The following is a 16,641-nucleotide window of genomic DNA, read 5'->3' on the forward strand; positions in this document are numbered from 1 at the left end:
TAATTATTTTTTATTATTATTATTATTTGCATGGATCCAGTTAAGCTCGTATTATAATTTAGGCTCTGTATAGTTTTGCCCTGACTCGTCCTACTCGTTGAGAACACCTGCGCCTAATATGGGCAGCGGAGAAATGCGCTCCTCGGTCAGCTCGGCATCAGATTTACATATGCACCTCATCATGTTATTAGGATGAACCTGCCCGTCCAGTCTGCGCCGAGCTCTCTGTGTGAGAGCGTGTGTGTGGCGCCTGAGATTTCATTCCCTACCTGGGAGCCCTGCATCCAAGATGAGACTCGCGTCCTTTAAGCGGCCGGTCCTCGTACTGGTGGGGCTCGGGTTCGCCCTTTACGTGGTTATCTTTCTGAGTAGTGGGTTTAAGAATAGTTCGGAGACTAACGGGGATCAGGACTCACGTTTTTCTGACGTGGAGGAAGGCATCAAAAATATCCGTGAGTTGAGATTAATGTTATCTCCAGTAGTGGACAGATTTATTTTTGCAGTTCTTTATTTATTTATTTGTTTTTTGGACATAATTATTTATTTATTGTCTTGAAATTTGCAATTTACAAATGATATAAGGGCAAATTAACAGAGGAGGAACAAATATTAAACTGTGTCCCTTTTCTCCAACGATCAGCAACTTCCCATTTTATACCCTGTTTATTTCAAGCCAGCTCTTTGGCTCCATGTAGAGAGCTGGCAAATACGACTTCCTAAAATGCAAATAATCCCTGCAAAGAAGCTGTGTTGTTCATGCCGTCCTCTCCCTGCTCTCTTTGACCTGTTAAATTTGTGCAGACAAAGTGCTCAGAGATTTCGAGCAAAAGCAAGAAGCCATGCACAAGCTGCTCCAGGACGACAGACAGGCAAAAGCTGCGGCCGTCCAGCAACAAGCGGCCCAAAAGCAGCCAGAGCAGAAAGAGGCAAATATCCAGCAGGAGAAGGAAGCTCCGGCAGAGAAGAAATCTGGAAAGCTGTTCCCTGCCTCGGCCCTGTTCAAGGAGTGGGGGGAGAACCTGTCCGAGGATGAGCAAAGAGAAGCGCAGGGTCTGTTTGAGAAGTATGGATATAACGTTTTTCTCAGCGATCGCCTCCCTCTTGATCGAGCCCTTCCGGATACCAGGGATCCAAGGTGAAACTTTTATTTCATCATTTGTTGCTCTTTTAAAGCTGTCAGTCCACTTTATGCACACAAAAGGTTTGTGACGCTTCACCTGCTACACCCCACCCTTCATGCTGTTTTCAGTTGACACAATTCCTCTGGTGCCAATGCATTTGACCGTGGTCATGTTTGCACATCACTCTCTTTCTGAATAGGTGCTTGAAAAAGAATTACCCTAAGGACCTTCCAAGTTTAGGAGTGGTGCTGATCTATCTGGACGAAGCCCTATCCATCATCAAAAGAGCCCTGCGCAGCATCATAGACCGCACCCCGAAAAACCTGCTGAAGGAGATAATAATGGTGGATGATAACAGCTCCAACGGTTGGTTGCTTGCCAGTAATGTACACTGTGCTCATCTCATGTGCTATTTAAAGGCCACATGGATTTTTGAGAGGCAGAACAGGTTGCCGGTGGATGGGTTTGGTCGTGAAGGTGCCAATTATTGAACAAATAACCACAGTCAAAACAGAAGGGCTTTTCTTTTTAAAAAGGCTTTAGAGTAAAGATCATCTCTGTTAGATGTACAGTAGAGCTCAAATCATCACAAATGATCGTTTATTTTCTTTCAGTTTGATTAATAATTAGGTTGTTTTGGGATTTTCTTTAATATTGATTTAAAAAATCTTATAAATCTTATAAAAAACATTGTTGGATTAAGTTTAATCTAGCTCTGAACTTGTACCAACAAGCCATCAAGACACACCTTCACCCATCCCTTATTAAGCATGTAGGAGAGCCTAACGTGGCATTCCTTCGGCTCTAGAGTCACTGCTTGTTTCTTCCACTCTCTGGACAACAGGTCTGACTCTGTGGAAGAGGACCTGCTTCATATGTAGATACGGAGACGTCATTTTAAGCTAACAAATACACAATCATTCACAGGTGATCATACCCTACGGACACAGTGGTTCCATTAAGAACATCCCTCTTGGATACTTATTATTAATTAGCAAGACAGTGAAAATGAAAGCAAAGTTTTACAAGACTAGACTGGAGAATCTGGTTTAGCTGTAAATGATATAAATCAGCAGGTTATAACTTGTTGTCTCAGGATGCAGAGTTTGATTTAAACTTTAAATTAATCCCAAGGCTGTAAATACTACTATTGTTGCACTGGACTGCAAAATACCACACAGTGTTTCAGATATTTTCTGTACAGACCAACTTAAATACATGTTTGTTTTTTTTCTGTCTGCTAAATGAAATGAAAAGTGCTCTCCCCTAACCGTGTGTTCTTTCTTTCAACTCAGAGGACCTGAAGGGAAACCTCGATCTTTACGTGAAGTCGCTTGAGGAGCAGAACCCAGGTCTCAAAATTACAAGAGTGAGACACAATGAGCAGCAAGGCCTCGCTCACGCCAGAGCCTCCGGGTGGAGGGCTGCCACCGCTGACGTGGTGGCCATCCTGGACGCGCACATTGAAGTCCACGAGCTGTGGTAGGCAAATAAACCCTTTCATACCCAAGTTTACAACTTGTCATATCACCACTGGTACGCAAAATAACTTGTTACAGTGCTATAAGTCTTCCTAAATAGGTTACCACCCGCACTACATGCACATAGTTTTTTTTCCCTCCAGTCGAGTGATGCCTATAGTTTTCCTTGCCATTGTTCAACCAGGAAATAATTTTATTGAGAAGAGGGATTTCTCTGTGTAAACATGCACTGTTGCAAGTGCCCCGTAAAACGCTTTCTGTATCGGTGCAATCTTATCTTCTTACGCATGGTCTCTGTGTTAGTCAACACAGGTGTGGAAGTTTGTTGATGTGACAAGTGATCCTCTTCTCTTCCCCTCACTGCAGGGCTGAACCGCTGCTGACACAGATCAAAGCCGACCGAACTGTGGTGACTTCTCCTGTGTTCGACAGAGTCAACTTTGATGATCTGAAGGTTATTGAGTACCTTCCAGCAGCACACGCCTTCGACTGGGCCTTGTGGTGCATGTACGAGGGATTTACGCCTGAGTATTACAAACTCAACGACGGTTCATTGCCAGGGAAGTAAGTTGAAGTCAAGTCTGCTCAGATTTACAGAAACCCAACCCTCACTTGCACCTTTGAAATGAGGCGTTTAATAGTAATGTAATAGTGGTGAATACTTATATGATCGTCTCCAGCCAAGGATGTTAAATGACTTCTGTTTTCATCTTAGGAGTCCATCTGTCATGGGGATCCTGGTTGCCGATAGAAAGTATCTTGGAGAAATTGGAGTCCTCGATGAAGGAATGAAAGTGTACGGTGGAGAAAATGTTGAGCTGGGAATTCGCGTGAGTGAAGCTCATAATTTAGATACTGACACCTACACCTTATCATAAGTAACCCAACCTTCCCGTCTTTTGTGTAACAGATGTGTTTACACAGTTGTTGATAAAAAAATTATAAATGACTTCTGCTTTAGCAACCACCCAGACTTGTAAAAGTCAGTCTCATGGTATTTTTAACACCTGTTCGGTGTTTGCCACCTGATAAGCCACGTAGTCATTCTTCATAAAATTAAAGCACACTACAGGTGTTTTCAATTAAACCTAGTGTTTGGGAGCTGCAGACTGACGCACAGCCCCTTTTGCTAAATGAAAACTGAGCTAGCTTCAGCTTATTTTCACTGCTACAGCGGTGCTATAACTGACAACATAACAATATTAACCCTTGAGCAACACTTCTACTACGGCTCGACTTGACTTGTCTTGCTCCTTGTGTGGACAAAGCGTAACAGGCGGTTTATGCTTCGGCGTCAATTTGACGTTGTAGCTACGGCGTCAGCCTAGAGCAGTGATGGGCAACCTAAACAATGGAGGGGGCCACAATTTTTCATTGACACTACCTGAGGGCCACATAGGACTGCACACTTAACGATATATGATAAGACTGCCATTTTAAAGATGTGTGTGTATAATTAGAATATATTTATATATATATTTATAATTATATATATGTGTGTAGGCTATCTGTGTTTATTGACGCAAACAAAAAATAACCAGTTACTGTGATTTTTTTTTTTTTTTTTAATTAATTTGTGCATTTTTACACCAAGAAACAGTTTAACATTTTCCCTGTATACCCACTCTACCTCACCACTATCAGCAGTGGGCACTGGTAAAAAAACGCCTTTGTTTGCGTACTTTTGATTTGAGGTCAGCTACGATAGCAACCCTTGCAGCTTCAGTATACTTCTTGTATTTATCTTTGTGCAATGTATTGTAGCGGCAATTTAAATTGAAATCTTTCATGGCAGATAACGTCTCTAAGCAGACTAAGCACATAGGTTTGCCTTTACATTCTGTGAAGAGATAACCTTCTTTCACTTGAAAGACACGATTTTCTCAATCAAGTTTTCTCCTCTCCTCCGCTCTTAGCCATGGCTCAACGTCTCTTCTTCACTGGTAGAGAAGACACGGAGGAAGCGTGCGCAAGGCGGCGTCTACATTAGAGGCGCCATCTAGTGTCCAAGTGTGTCATTACAACTGATTCAGTGCCGCAGACGATACAGATTTATAATTTTCAAAAATTAATCTAAGGGCCACATCGAGTGAGGTCGCCAGTTGCCCATCCCTGGCCTAGACCCTAATGCCGTAGCCTGACGTGCACCTCCCCAGCAACATAACTACGTGTCACAGTGATGCAGACCGCAAGAGCTGTGATTGGTCCGCTTGGTAGTAGTGTATTTTCACTTTAGTGTGTCCGGCTGGTTCTCCATTTGCGCCATTTTCAGATTGATTGTTTTGGATCAGTAGAGATGGAACACATCGAGGAAAGGTTAACTGAGGAGGTTCGGAGATGCAAGAATTCGTACGACTCGTCTTCAGCAAGATTCCAGCAAAAGTTTCAGTCGCTGTTGTTGAATGTGAAGCAGAAAGTAGAAACAGAGCGAGCCAGACTGACGAGCGCACAAGTGTAAATAGCTCGCACCAGCGTAGGCTACATGCGTAAGCTACAGCCTCTAGTCCTGCAGTACCCTAAACGAGCCTTTACTCTCTCATGGGCACAGTCTCTCTGTCACATTGGTGTTAAGTGAATGTCAAAGCTAGTTTACAGTTTCCTATGTTAGCAGTAGCTACTAGAGTTAGCATTTTGAGAACATTTACTTTCTTGCCATGGTTTTGATGAGAAGATACCGCACGTTATCTGCACGGTTCATGTGAATCTCCAGCTTGCAGCCAGTTAGTGTATGTTACTCAGTATAACGAGAGGTAAAAATGGCTTACAGAATCCACTTATGCATACTTCACATTGGACATTTGTCAGTGATGCCTGATCCATGACTACTTTCATTTTTGCTCGTGCAGGTGTGGACTTGCGGAGGCAGTATCGAAGTAGTCCCGTGCTCCAAGATCGCCCACATTGAGAGGAACCACAAACCCTACATGCCTGACCTGGGTCCCGCCATGAAAAGAAATGCCCTGAGGGTGGCAGAGGTCTGGATGGATGATTATAAGCACAATGTCAACTTGGCATGGAACTTGCCATTTGAGGTACAGTCAAGAAGCACAGTAATACCGCATGCTTGAAATAATCAAGATGAACTGTGATGAGTTCACATTTATTTCTTGTTTAGCTTTGAACTTGGTGACTTTCTTGACATTGAAACAAAGAGAAACTCTCCTTTAATTTCTTAAGCGACGATATAACCATTCAGGCCATTGTCTTTGCCTCTGCAGAATCATGGAATTGACATAGGTGATGTCTCAGAGAGGAAGAAACTCAGAGAAAGGTTGAACTGCAAACCTTTTAAATGGTACCTGGATAATGTGTATCCTAAGTTGGATCCCTGGGACAACCTGCTTGGCTATGGAGGGGTGAGTTTACTTTTATCTCCCGTTTATTACGCGTGAGAAAGGTATTGCTGCAAAATACGTGGGAAATGCAGTGCCACTTTGTGTTTTTATGACGCAGCCATGTCTGTCATAAATTATGCTCCCTTAACCAACAGATGAAGAACCTCGACGCTAATATGTGCTTAGACCAAGGTCCCGTACCAGGTCACACACCGATTGCCTTCAATTGCTACTACTATGGACCTCAAGTAAGTGGAGCAGCTATGCAAGCAGCTGTTAAGAGTCATGATTATAGTGCTGAATCAGAAATCCTCTTTGTCACTGATGGATTATTTAAACGCCCGTTTCTTTCTTTTTCTTTAACAAGGTCACGTATTACAGGGGAAATGGTGAGCTGTACATTGGCGGCATCAAGTCCCACAAATACAACGACAACCGGTGTGTAGCTGACGTTGGAAACAAAGAAACCGAGCCCGGCCTGTACAACTGCAAAGAGGCTATGCAGAAAGGGATGGGAATATACTGGGACTTCACTCAGGTACAACAAGATAAAGAGGATTCAAAAGCAATTTATCCCTCCTATAAATATAGGAGGGATAAATTGCTATGTGCAAAAAACGGTGACTTGAATAATTTAAAATATAAAAAGCATTCTTAACACTTTGACTTTCTTTTTCAGGGGAAAGAGATAAAGAACAAGGAGACAAAGAGATGCCTAGAAATTAAGAACCAAAAACTCCTAATACAGGAATGCACCGGCCAAAGATGGGAGATCCAAAACGTGATCAAAGACTTATAAAGCCGCGTGCGGGAGACCAACATGAAATGCGTTTCTGCTCATAGGTCAGTGAGCGCCGAGACGCAGAACAAGTAAAAGAAGCATATCATTTTTAGGTTGGAAAGGAAAAATAAGCAACTGATTTTCTAAATCTTATAAGTGTAATGATTTTTATTTATTACTGCCTTTCTTTTCTTTTTTCTTTTTTTTTTTTTTGATCAGCTGCTTAGTTTAACTTATTTAAAATCGAAGAAGACTAAGCACAAGCTGCTTTATATGTGCATGGTGACTTTACAGAAGGACAACTAGCTGGTCAGTTGTTTTTTACCTCAGAAATGCCTGTTGTAAAACAAAGTTACGTGGTTGTGAAATACCCTCGTTGTCTCGCTTTCCATACTGCAAATGACATTTCTGGAAATGCAGTGACTGAGCACTACGCCTTATACAGCTTAAACAGCACAGAAATATCACTGCGCATTTCAGGAAAACCAAAGCTGAACCAAAGAACCCTGACAGAATTTTGCACTTATTTTACTGTTAAATATAAATAGATTTTTAACTTAAATTAATTTTTGACATGGCTATAGTGGCCATACAGACCAAATTAGGGTTTTACACCAGTTTACCAGCTTTATATGAATTTTATGCACCAGATGTGGCACTGATGGGTGACTTTAAATGTTTGAAAAACTAAATTCTACTTTAATTAGTCTGTTTCTATGTGTATTGTAATCTGAAGGAGGAAAAAAAAAAGGCAAATGAAGACATATCAGTGACGGTAGAAAACCGAAAGTGTAACTAGTGCGGTACAGAGTTCAACGGCTTTATGAGTCATGTATGTGAACTTAAATGCATTGCCTCGCGGCATTTGTTGATTTATCTTGGACTGTTAACAAAAGGTTGACGTTTTTGAATGCTACTGATCAAACAGGTTTTTTTTTTTCCAGGCTTTTATGATCGTGGGACGTTCTGTAAGAGTTAACTTGTTCGAATGTACTTGTGCCATATCCACTGGTTTTTCAGTACCTTCCCTTTGTTATTATTTTCTTTTTATAAAACGGCTTGAGGACAGTTAATGACCCAGAGATTTTCTGCTGTGTGGTTAATTAACACGTGTGTTGTAATGTTTAGATATTTTCTGTGGATACTTTTTTTTTGTGTGTGTGAGTGTTTTCTTCTAAGGTTTTGTCTCAGACACCTCTGTGCCAAGAAAAAAAAATAATAATTTACAGGGCATGCAGCACTTAGGTTTTATTTATGGTAACCATACTAGTGGAGGCTCCGTCAAGGTCTATATTTGAAATCTTATCAAATTTTGAATAGGGTTTTATCACTTTTGAAATAAAATGAATTTATGAAAGTAGTTGACTTTTGTTTTGCTTTTTTCTAAAAACTTCACCAGGGCCACACATGAATGAATTGTTATGTCTCCCATTAAAGCAGCTCTTCCAGGTAAAAATGTATTTTAGAACAATGCCAAAGAAATGTGACTTATTAAATATTTAGTTTTCCGGGTACTATGAACCGTGACTGTGTTTGTTTTGTCTGTACTCCAGAGATGGTAAGAATAGGTGTTATTGTAATATGTGGGGTTTGGCTGGTGCCACGAAACTGCCTGGAAGCTTAAAAGAATAATACTGACACAAATTGGTATGCAAACCGGTAATGCAAAGCAATAACTTTTTACGCAATACCTGATAAAAAAAAATGTCACATAGCGTCTCAAAGAAAGGTCTCAAAAATATTGACAGGACACCCGTCCCAAATTTTTTCACTTGACTGTGGAAGTAGGTTTATGAGAATGATTAGGAATCATATTCAGGTGATCCCTACATCACAGTCAGGGCAGGCTTGAGTCTAAATTCTCACCAGTACATCTCCACGGTTGATATTATTCATCAGTTTTAACCTCTTCAGAGCGACAAGTAGCAAGATCTCCAAAGCAATGCAACAGAAAGGAAAGCTTATGTCTTAAAGGAAAAGGTACTGGAGCCCCTAGAGCCCGCTCCACAAGAGGACGCTGGACTCTGCCCACTACCTCCCGCCTCTGCCCCTTGCCCCTGGGCTGTTATACACAAGGATACTACAATCTGCAATCTGTCCTGCACCTTACTGTACCTGTATTGCACTACTACTGTCGCTACCATGCACTACCGCCACTGTTGTTGATTTTTATATATTTAATTTAATCAGAATTTTATTATTCTAGAGTGTCTATTTTATATCTTTGCTTATTTTAAGGTGTGAGAGAAACAGCTTTTTGATTCTTCTGTATGCCCATAGAAATCTTTGAGTGTTGAATCTTAAATAAATATTTGACTTGAAGATAGGCAGGTTCATGCTTGAAAAGCTGATCTCTCTCTCGCTCTCTCTTTCTCTCATGCTGCCTTTAACCTCCTTTGGAAAATAATATCTCTATGAACACCGTTGATTTTGCTGGCCAATGTTTGCTTCTTTGAATGCTTCAGCTGAAAACAACTATGAACACAGTAAGATAAATATTCACAAACAAGGAACTGAAGCCAGATCTATGCAAAAGTTGACCTAGCTGATAATATCTCATGGAGATGTACATGTAAATAGCCTTTACACCAGTGAAGAATAAACTTGGAAAGACCAGCCAATAACTCCGTTATTGAAGATTATGACTAAAGTCAGTATTGCTAAGCCTTGATGCTGAGAAGGCATTTTATTGAGTTAATTTGGAGTTCTTATATCGATCATTAAACAGATTTGGATTTCATCAGGTGTTTATTAAAACTAAAAAATATTAAATATTAAAAAATATTACTGGTATAAAGTTAGAGCAAGAACTCAAGATTTCTTTTTTTGCAGATAATTTTCTGATCACTTTATGAAACCCCAAAATTGGGAATTATTGGGAATTGGGAATTAGAGCACATTCAATATTTGTGAACATCCCCAAAGACTTATATAAAATTATGTAACTTAAATTTTCATTTATTAAACCAGGAATTAAAGGAAGACATACGGAGATGGAATCTTATTCCGATAATAAGTTTTGAATCTCGGACTGAGTCTGTAAAAATGAACATCCTGCCAAGGATACTGTATCTATTCCAGACCCTTCCAACTGAAATTAATGACAAACAATTTAATGAATGGGATAAACTGATATTGCGTTACATCTGGCAAAGATTGCTACATATCAGCCCAGTTAATGATCCTGTTTTGTTGGTGTGTTCCAGATTATAAGGCAAGATGGAAAGAAATTGAATATCCGGGACGGTGCCAACCCAAGCAAGGTTTATTAGACAAAAGACTAATTAAAAGATTGATGGAAAAAGGAAATAAATGGATCAATTCATCCTTGAAAACATGGTTAAAGTTATAACTAAAAACGATATGACAGAAGAGGCAAAGATCCTGAATTGGTGCTGTCATGATCTGGATTCTCCAAATAAGATGGATGCCAATTATAGGGGATGGGTTAACCTTGGTCTCTCCTCATATTGTACCTTTTTTTTTTTAACCAGGCAATACTGAAGAATGACTGCACAGTATTTAATAACAGGGACTTCTTTAGATTTCTTCAAGTGCGCCATCATTTAAACAGTTCGATGTCAAAAAGTCAAAAGGCTTGAAAACAGTCTATTAAAACTTTTCATAGTGCTTACAGGACAGAATCCAGACATAAGGTGGTCTCTAGACTTTACAGAGGACTTCAACAGACCAAAACAACGAAAACCATTTACATAAAACAAAAATGGGGCAGGGAAACCAACACCCGCCTCTCAGAAGACACCTGGATGAAATACTGTGGATTTCAGTGACAGGATATCATGCTCAAACTTGTGGAGATCATTTTGGCGGAAATGTCTCATCACGTACTATATTACACCAGTTCAGCAATGCCACCATTCAGGTTCTTTCGGCTGTTGGAGGTTGTGTCATTCAAAGGAAGCCAATTGTTATCACTTGTTCTGGGCCTGTCCAAAAACAAATATTTTCTGGCAGAAGATTTTTTACAGAACTAGTGATTGTATTTGGAACGGGCATTACGTTTAACTGGGAGGAACTTTTTTTTGGGTTTGTACGCTCAAGTACTGTAAATGTTCAAACTAAATATCTATTTGGAATACTGAGTTTAGCTGCAAGAAAAGCAGTTACAAAGAAATGGCTTAAACCAGACATCCCGAGTATAGATGAATGGTGTGATATCATCTATGATATATCTGTGATGGAAAGAACCACTTTGTCAATGAGACTCCAGCAATCTGAAGACATCCGGAAGAAATGGAAAATGCATATTTCCCTGAGATGCCCTTCTTTTGTTTAGGTCTTCTTATTTATTTATTTATTTTATTTGTTTGTTTTTCCTTCTACTTCTTATAAGGGTGCCCATTACGTCGATCGTCGAGGTAGTGCGTGTAGATCACATGCCATTGAAAAAAATGTTCTAGATGTTTTTTCTGTCTAAAACATTTATCTGTTGCACCTAAAAACAAACAGCAAGACAAACGTTCTTTATTTATTTTTACTTTATATTTAGTTTATATTTGCAACATGCCCTCAGTTCAGCGACACAAATCCACAGCCGCACAACTTCAACAGCTCAAACAGTCTTTCTTAAGAAAGAATAAGAAACACAGAGAGAGAGGAGAGACACGGCTATTTTTCTAAAGGTGCAGTGCACCAATTGTTCTTCATAAAAATAAAAACAAAGATGGATAGAGCTTTTAACACTGTAGCAACAATTAATATGACTTAGGATATATATACACAACAGGGCCAAGGTGCTGTGGGACTTCAGCTTCCAGACTGACAAACAGGTCCTCGCTAACCAACCAGACATAGTGGTGGTAGACACAGCTACTGCCAACTCTCACGCTTTCGCCGTGTGACACACGGTTTTGCCTGTTTTCACACGCACTCACGCCACACATCCAATTTCTCACGCAAAAAAAAAAAATCCGATCGGTCCGAGACTCTTCCGTTCCTTTTCAAACTCCACGACGGTAGATGGCGCTGATGAGCGCCCCTGAACCTTTGCGCTGCGCTACACCTGCATTGCACCCCTTTACTATCTATGCCTGCACCCCGAGGTAGACAGAAGAAGAGATACAGAGACCAACAAGACAGCAGGAGAAACCAGAAACTACTCTGAGAAGTCTGATAAAGAAGAGAGTCTGAGCTGAGACTAGGCCAGTATAACCATGCACACAGATCATAGACAAGGACTTTACCCAGCTTCTGATCTGCATCTGATACTGATTATGCCTCATTTTAGCTGTTTTTGTAATGCATTCATCTGTTTTATTGCTTGAAAAAGTTGTACTGTTTAAGCACTTTATTTGTTGCACTTTATTTGTCTCTGATGGACCATGTGGTGGGAGACTTTGAATGAAGAATAATGTCCCTCCCTAACTAATCTTGTGTCGTTTTTGGCTGAACATAAATCACTAAGTGCTCTTAAGAATACAATTATTCACAACATAGGTTAGGTTTTAGTTAAGAATTAGTTTAATACCATTTTAATCAAAATATCAATCAACCAACCTAGGTCAAATCTTAAACACTGATCTATGAATAAGGCTTTATTGTCATTTAGGCACACCGATAGTTTTCTGGTTGAATGTTCAGCTCAAGTCTACAGACTAAGACCTACAAGTCATGATGCCGAACATGAATCAGAATAAGTTCAGGTATTGCACATCTTTAGCAGACCGCCCAAAAATCCACTAGAATGCTGAAAACCACATCTACTTAATCCAAAATCTCCTGGGGGTGGACCTTCAGCTATGTCTGCTTCACAAAATGTAACCAATATTGTCCATCTTCAGTGGGCTGCCCCTATCAACAGCTTTGGACCTCCCCACAAACCACCAGAATGCAGGGTACAACATGGGTACAACATCAAATTAATTCCAATTATCTTATATCTGAGCCACCAATTTGTGTGACTGCATGCGCGGCATAATTTTGGTCACCCACGACAAAATCTCACTCCAAGGTTTTTTGAAAAGTTGGCAGGTATGTAGACAAAGAGCAGAAGAAGGTGGTGGTGATAGATGTGGCGATACCAGCAGACGCCAACATCAGAAAGAAGTAACAAGAAAAGGCTGAAAAGTACCAAGGGTTGAAAGAACAGCTGGAGCAGATATGAAAGGTCAAGGCGAGCGTGGTCCCCGTGGTAGTAGGGGCACTCGGGGCAGTGACCCCTAAACTGGGGGAGAGGGTCCAACAGATCCCAGGAACAACATCAGAAGCCTAGGAACAGCTAAGATACTGCACAGAACCCTCAAACTCCCAGGACCCGAGCTTGAGGGTGACATAGATACCACCCCAAGAGGGTGAGAGGGGCATTATTTTATATATACGGGTAGGTCACTTTGACTTGGTCATTGTAAAAGTAGCTCGGAATCGAAAAAAGTGTGGGAACCCCTGTCTTACGAGATCTATTCAATTTTTTATTTTCTTGGATTTCCTGGATTTCTGTTTGTAACCTTGTTGACACGTGACTCCTAACAATAATAAAATAAATAAGTAACAATTATAGCATAGCATATTTAATCTCTTCTAAATCACTTTCGGATACTTTTTTTTAATTATTATATCCCACTGGTCCACACCATTGGCTGGTTTCTGTGCTACTTCATTAAAAAAAACAAAAAAAAAATAAAAGTTGTTCAGAAGTAGCTGCCAGTTAAGTGTTTACTTTTATATAAGAGGATTAACTTCCGCTAGCATCTTTAGCCCCCCATTCATTGGCTGTTGGGCGTGAAGATGAGCCAATCCCCGACGTCTGCCCGAACATCTCGGAAAACGCCGACATCCTACGAAAACTCACGACTGCTCTGGTTTCCTAGCAACGAGTGTGTTTGCTAGAACATCTCCCACAGCGCAAGAGTCCGTTTCAAATTTGGAGACTGTTTTAGAGTAGATAATGTCTAACTTTGAATTACTGTCAGACCGCATGGCTAGACTAAGTCTGGAGAAACGTCGCAGCAGAGAGGCTGAAAGACAAGAAAGGATTTTTAACGACAAAGTGAGGACGACTGGGGTAAGTGTAAGAGGTCTGTGGTAGAGGATGCTAAGCTAAACGCTAAGCTAAGCTAAACGCACTGTGCCGGTCTCTTTTACAGGTTGACAAGGAAGCTCTGGACATGCAGGTGACAGAGAAGAAGAAACGAGAAGAGGCAGCAAAAGAGGAAGAAAACGCTTATAGTGAGTTTAATATTAACATTTCCTATTATAGCACTCTGGTCACAACTAGGATGTCTGTTTTAAACTTGGACTTAGATAGATGTCAGTCATCCAACAAGGGAAATTGCTTGATCACAGAAGCTTAGTTGCACATAAAAAAAGTTGCGTCATTGTTGCTGGTGCTGCTCCACCAACAAACCACAGCAAAGTAGAGGTTGCTTGCAACAACAGGCTAGTAGAAAATCTCCAGCAACTTGCTGCATACATTAAAAGACCTGAGCTTCCTCAGGGAGTAGAGTCTACTCAGACCATTCTTGTACAAGACATCACTGTTGTCCCTCCAGTCCAGTCTGCTATTTATGTGGACTCCCAGGTACTTGTAGTGGTCCACTACTTCCACCTCCAGGCCCTGGATGGTGATGGGCTCCGCTGGTGTCCTCTTCCTCCTGAAGTCAATGACCAGCTCCTTGGTATTGTCCACATTCAGGAGTAGGTGGTTTGCCTGGGACCACTCCACAAAGTCTCCGATCAGTGTCCTATACTCCACCTCTTGTCCATCTCTTATGCACCCAACCACAGTCTTCAGAGAACTTCTGCAGTAGCAGGAACCAGAGCTGTACTGGAAATCTAAGGTGTAAAGAGTAAACAGAAATGGAGACAGAACAGTCCCCTGTGGTGTCCCCACATTACTGACAATGGTATTGGACAAGGAGCCCCCCCCCAAGCTGTCCAAACTGAGGCCTGTCAGACAAGTAATCAGCAATCCAGGAGACGACACCCATCCTGAGTAGCTTCTCACTCATCAGAAAGGGCTGAATGGTGTTGAAAGCACTGAACATGATCAAATGCACACAATTATTGCCCGTGTTATATATTAGAATATTTTTTTAAATGTTATTTGCATGTGTACTCTATACAGATGCTGATATGCTCCGTAATACCAAAGTAGCTTGTATTCTCCAAAGCAAGAAAGCAAAGGAGAAGCGTGCACAGGAAAAGGCCATAGTCACCTACAGACGTCAGCACCAGCAGCCACAGAACCGCGGGGAGGACGATCTGTACGACCCAGACCGCTGTGGTGATGTACAGAAAAGTCTCTCGGGCCTGGTGGGCGAGGACCCAGAAAGTAACGGCAGGCTGCAGAGACAGAGGGAGCAGCTCAGGCAGTGGCTCGTCCAGCAGCAGGCTGAGCAGGCAGCAGAAAAGCATCAACAAAAGCTTGACAGTAGGCTTTTTTTTTTTCTTTTTTTTCGTCCTTACAACATACACGATACACATGATGATACAGACCGCACAAGCTCACTTCATGTTCTCTGCTGGATTTCAGAGCAGCTCTATGACCAACACAGAGTAGAAATGGACGACAAAACGCTGCAACTTCAGAGACTTGAGACGGAGAGGAGAGAAGCAGCCGTCATTGCCAATAAAGATTACAATCTAGCCATGGTGAGCCATTCCTGTGAATTTCTATATGTTAAGAGAGGGTGGTTCATCTTGTTTAGACAATGGAATGTGAAACAGGGACACGTAGAGATGCAAATATCCGATTGTAATGTACCTTGAGTTCTGTCTATACCACCTTGTTTTAAACACGACAACCTGCTATATGCAGGTAATGCGTAATACATTTGAACCGGTTTGTAGCGCAGTGATAAAAATGAATGGCAACTGTTCCACTAATGCATGCTTTTTTTGCCTTTTAGGAAACCATTTGAAGTATTTTCTTATAAAAAAGTTAAATATATTTTGTTTTTATTTGCCTTCAACTTGCAACGCACAAAAACACTTTAGGAACAACTCAAAAAAAACATGAAGAACAGCACAAGGTGTTGACCTGGCCTCCAAATTCACTAGATCCCAAACTGATCAAGTATCTGTGGGATGATCCACACAGGCCCCCTCCCCTCAAAGGCCCCCCATTAACAACATTCTGTTGCCAGACACCACAGGACACCCTCAGACGGTCCATGTCCATTCTCTGATGAGTCACTTTGGAGACACAAGGGAGACCTACACAATATTAGGTCATAATGTTATGCGTGATTGGTGTATATGGTGCAGTAACAACACTTTGGATAACATTTTTTTTTCTGCGTCTGTATTGGCAAAGGCCGACGAGAAGCGTTGTCAGGAAGGAGAACGTGACGTCAAGGACAACCTCTTGCAAGGAGAGCAGACAGGTGGAGATCCTGGACGCAGCCTGAGTGTGGTGGGAGTGCCCGGCCTTTGTCCCAGCAGTGATAGGAGAGCCCCTTCTGAGAGCCTGCAGCAGATTCTTCAGTTCCAGAAAAACCAAATAGATGAGAAGAGGGTAAACAACACACAGCAGTGCACGTGAAGTTAATCTGCATGTCTGACTTGATATCTGTGCATCTACAGAGGATTGAATCGGAGAAGAAACAAGACGAGCAGCGACACGATCGCGTCCGCTTGGACTCGGCTCGTACAGCTCTGCTACTAGAGAGGCAGCAGGCAAAACTGAACAAGCAGCTGAGGCGACACCTGGACAGCGCCAACGTCCAACTGGCCGAAACGCACAAACAACAGTCAGTAACAATTAGAAACCCAGACTCTTTTATTGTATTCTGCAACCTGTATATTGTCTCAATCTATTTAATTCATTTCAAGGAAACCGGACATTGAAAGAGGACGCATTGATGACAGCTTCTTCTCCAAATTCAACACCTGCAGCAGATGATCCGTGACACCTTTCACAGTAGACTGATACTTGGCAGTGGTGCTACCCAAGATAAACATTT

At 41.4% G+C, this 16,641-nt stretch overlaps 2 protein-coding genes across 2 annotated transcripts; both read left to right on the forward strand.

The window, feature by feature from the left end:
- The first annotated feature begins 30 nt into the window (after positions 1 to 30).
- LOC311495672 (putative polypeptide N-acetylgalactosaminyltransferase 8) lies at positions 31 to 8,057 on the forward strand. The gene is made up of 11 exons (XM_084555207.1): positions 31 to 452; positions 802 to 1,135; positions 1,321 to 1,487; positions 2,417 to 2,603; positions 2,969 to 3,166; positions 3,318 to 3,432; positions 5,449 to 5,634; positions 5,821 to 5,958; positions 6,093 to 6,185; positions 6,305 to 6,475; positions 6,617 to 8,057. The coding sequence occupies exons 1-11, from the start codon at positions 290 to 292 to the stop codon at positions 6,734 to 6,736; spliced, it is 1,872 nt and encodes a 623-aa protein (XP_084411333.1). The 5' UTR covers positions 31 to 289; the 3' UTR covers positions 6,737 to 8,057.
- Positions 8,058 to 14,555: 6,498 nt separating this feature from the next.
- ribc2 (RIB43A domain with coiled-coils 2) lies at positions 14,556 to 16,639 on the forward strand. Its single transcript, XM_084555875.1, has 5 exons — positions 14,556 to 15,107; positions 15,210 to 15,328; positions 15,993 to 16,193; positions 16,262 to 16,428; positions 16,511 to 16,639. Exons 1-5 carry the CDS (start codon positions 14,774 to 14,776, stop codon positions 16,578 to 16,580), a joined length of 891 nt encoding a protein of 296 aa, XP_084412001.1. The 5' UTR covers positions 14,556 to 14,773; the 3' UTR covers positions 16,581 to 16,639.
- Positions 16,640 to 16,641: the final 2 nt, after the last annotated feature.

The sequence above is a fragment of the Chelon labrosus genome, assembly GCF_963514085.1.
Source record: "Chelon labrosus genome assembly, chromosome: 11".
NCBI lineage: Eukaryota > Metazoa > Chordata > Actinopteri > Mugiliformes > Mugilidae > Chelon > Chelon labrosus.

Coding starts and splice junctions, on each gene's coding strand:
- LOC311495672 (XM_084555207.1), top strand. CDS start 290: ATGAGACTCGCGTCCTTTAAGCGGCCGGTCCTCGTACTGGTGGGGCTC. Junction 5,635..5,820: donor CATGGAACTTGCCATTTGAG/GTACAGTCAAGA, acceptor TTGCCTCTGCAG/AATCATGGAATTGACATAGG. Junction 6,476..6,616: donor TATACTGGGACTTCACTCAG/GTACAACAAGAT, acceptor TTTCTTTTTCAG/GGGAAAGAGATAAAGAACAA.
- ribc2 (XM_084555875.1), top strand. CDS start 14,774: ATGTTATTTGCATGTGTACTCTATACAGATGCTGATATGCTCCGTAAT. Junction 15,108..15,209: donor GCATCAACAAAAGCTTGACA/GTAGGCTTTTTT, acceptor GCTGGATTTCAG/AGCAGCTCTATGACCAACAC. Junction 16,429..16,510: donor GCCGAAACGCACAAACAACA/GTCAGTAACAAT, acceptor ATTCATTTCAAG/GAAACCGGACATTGAAAGAG.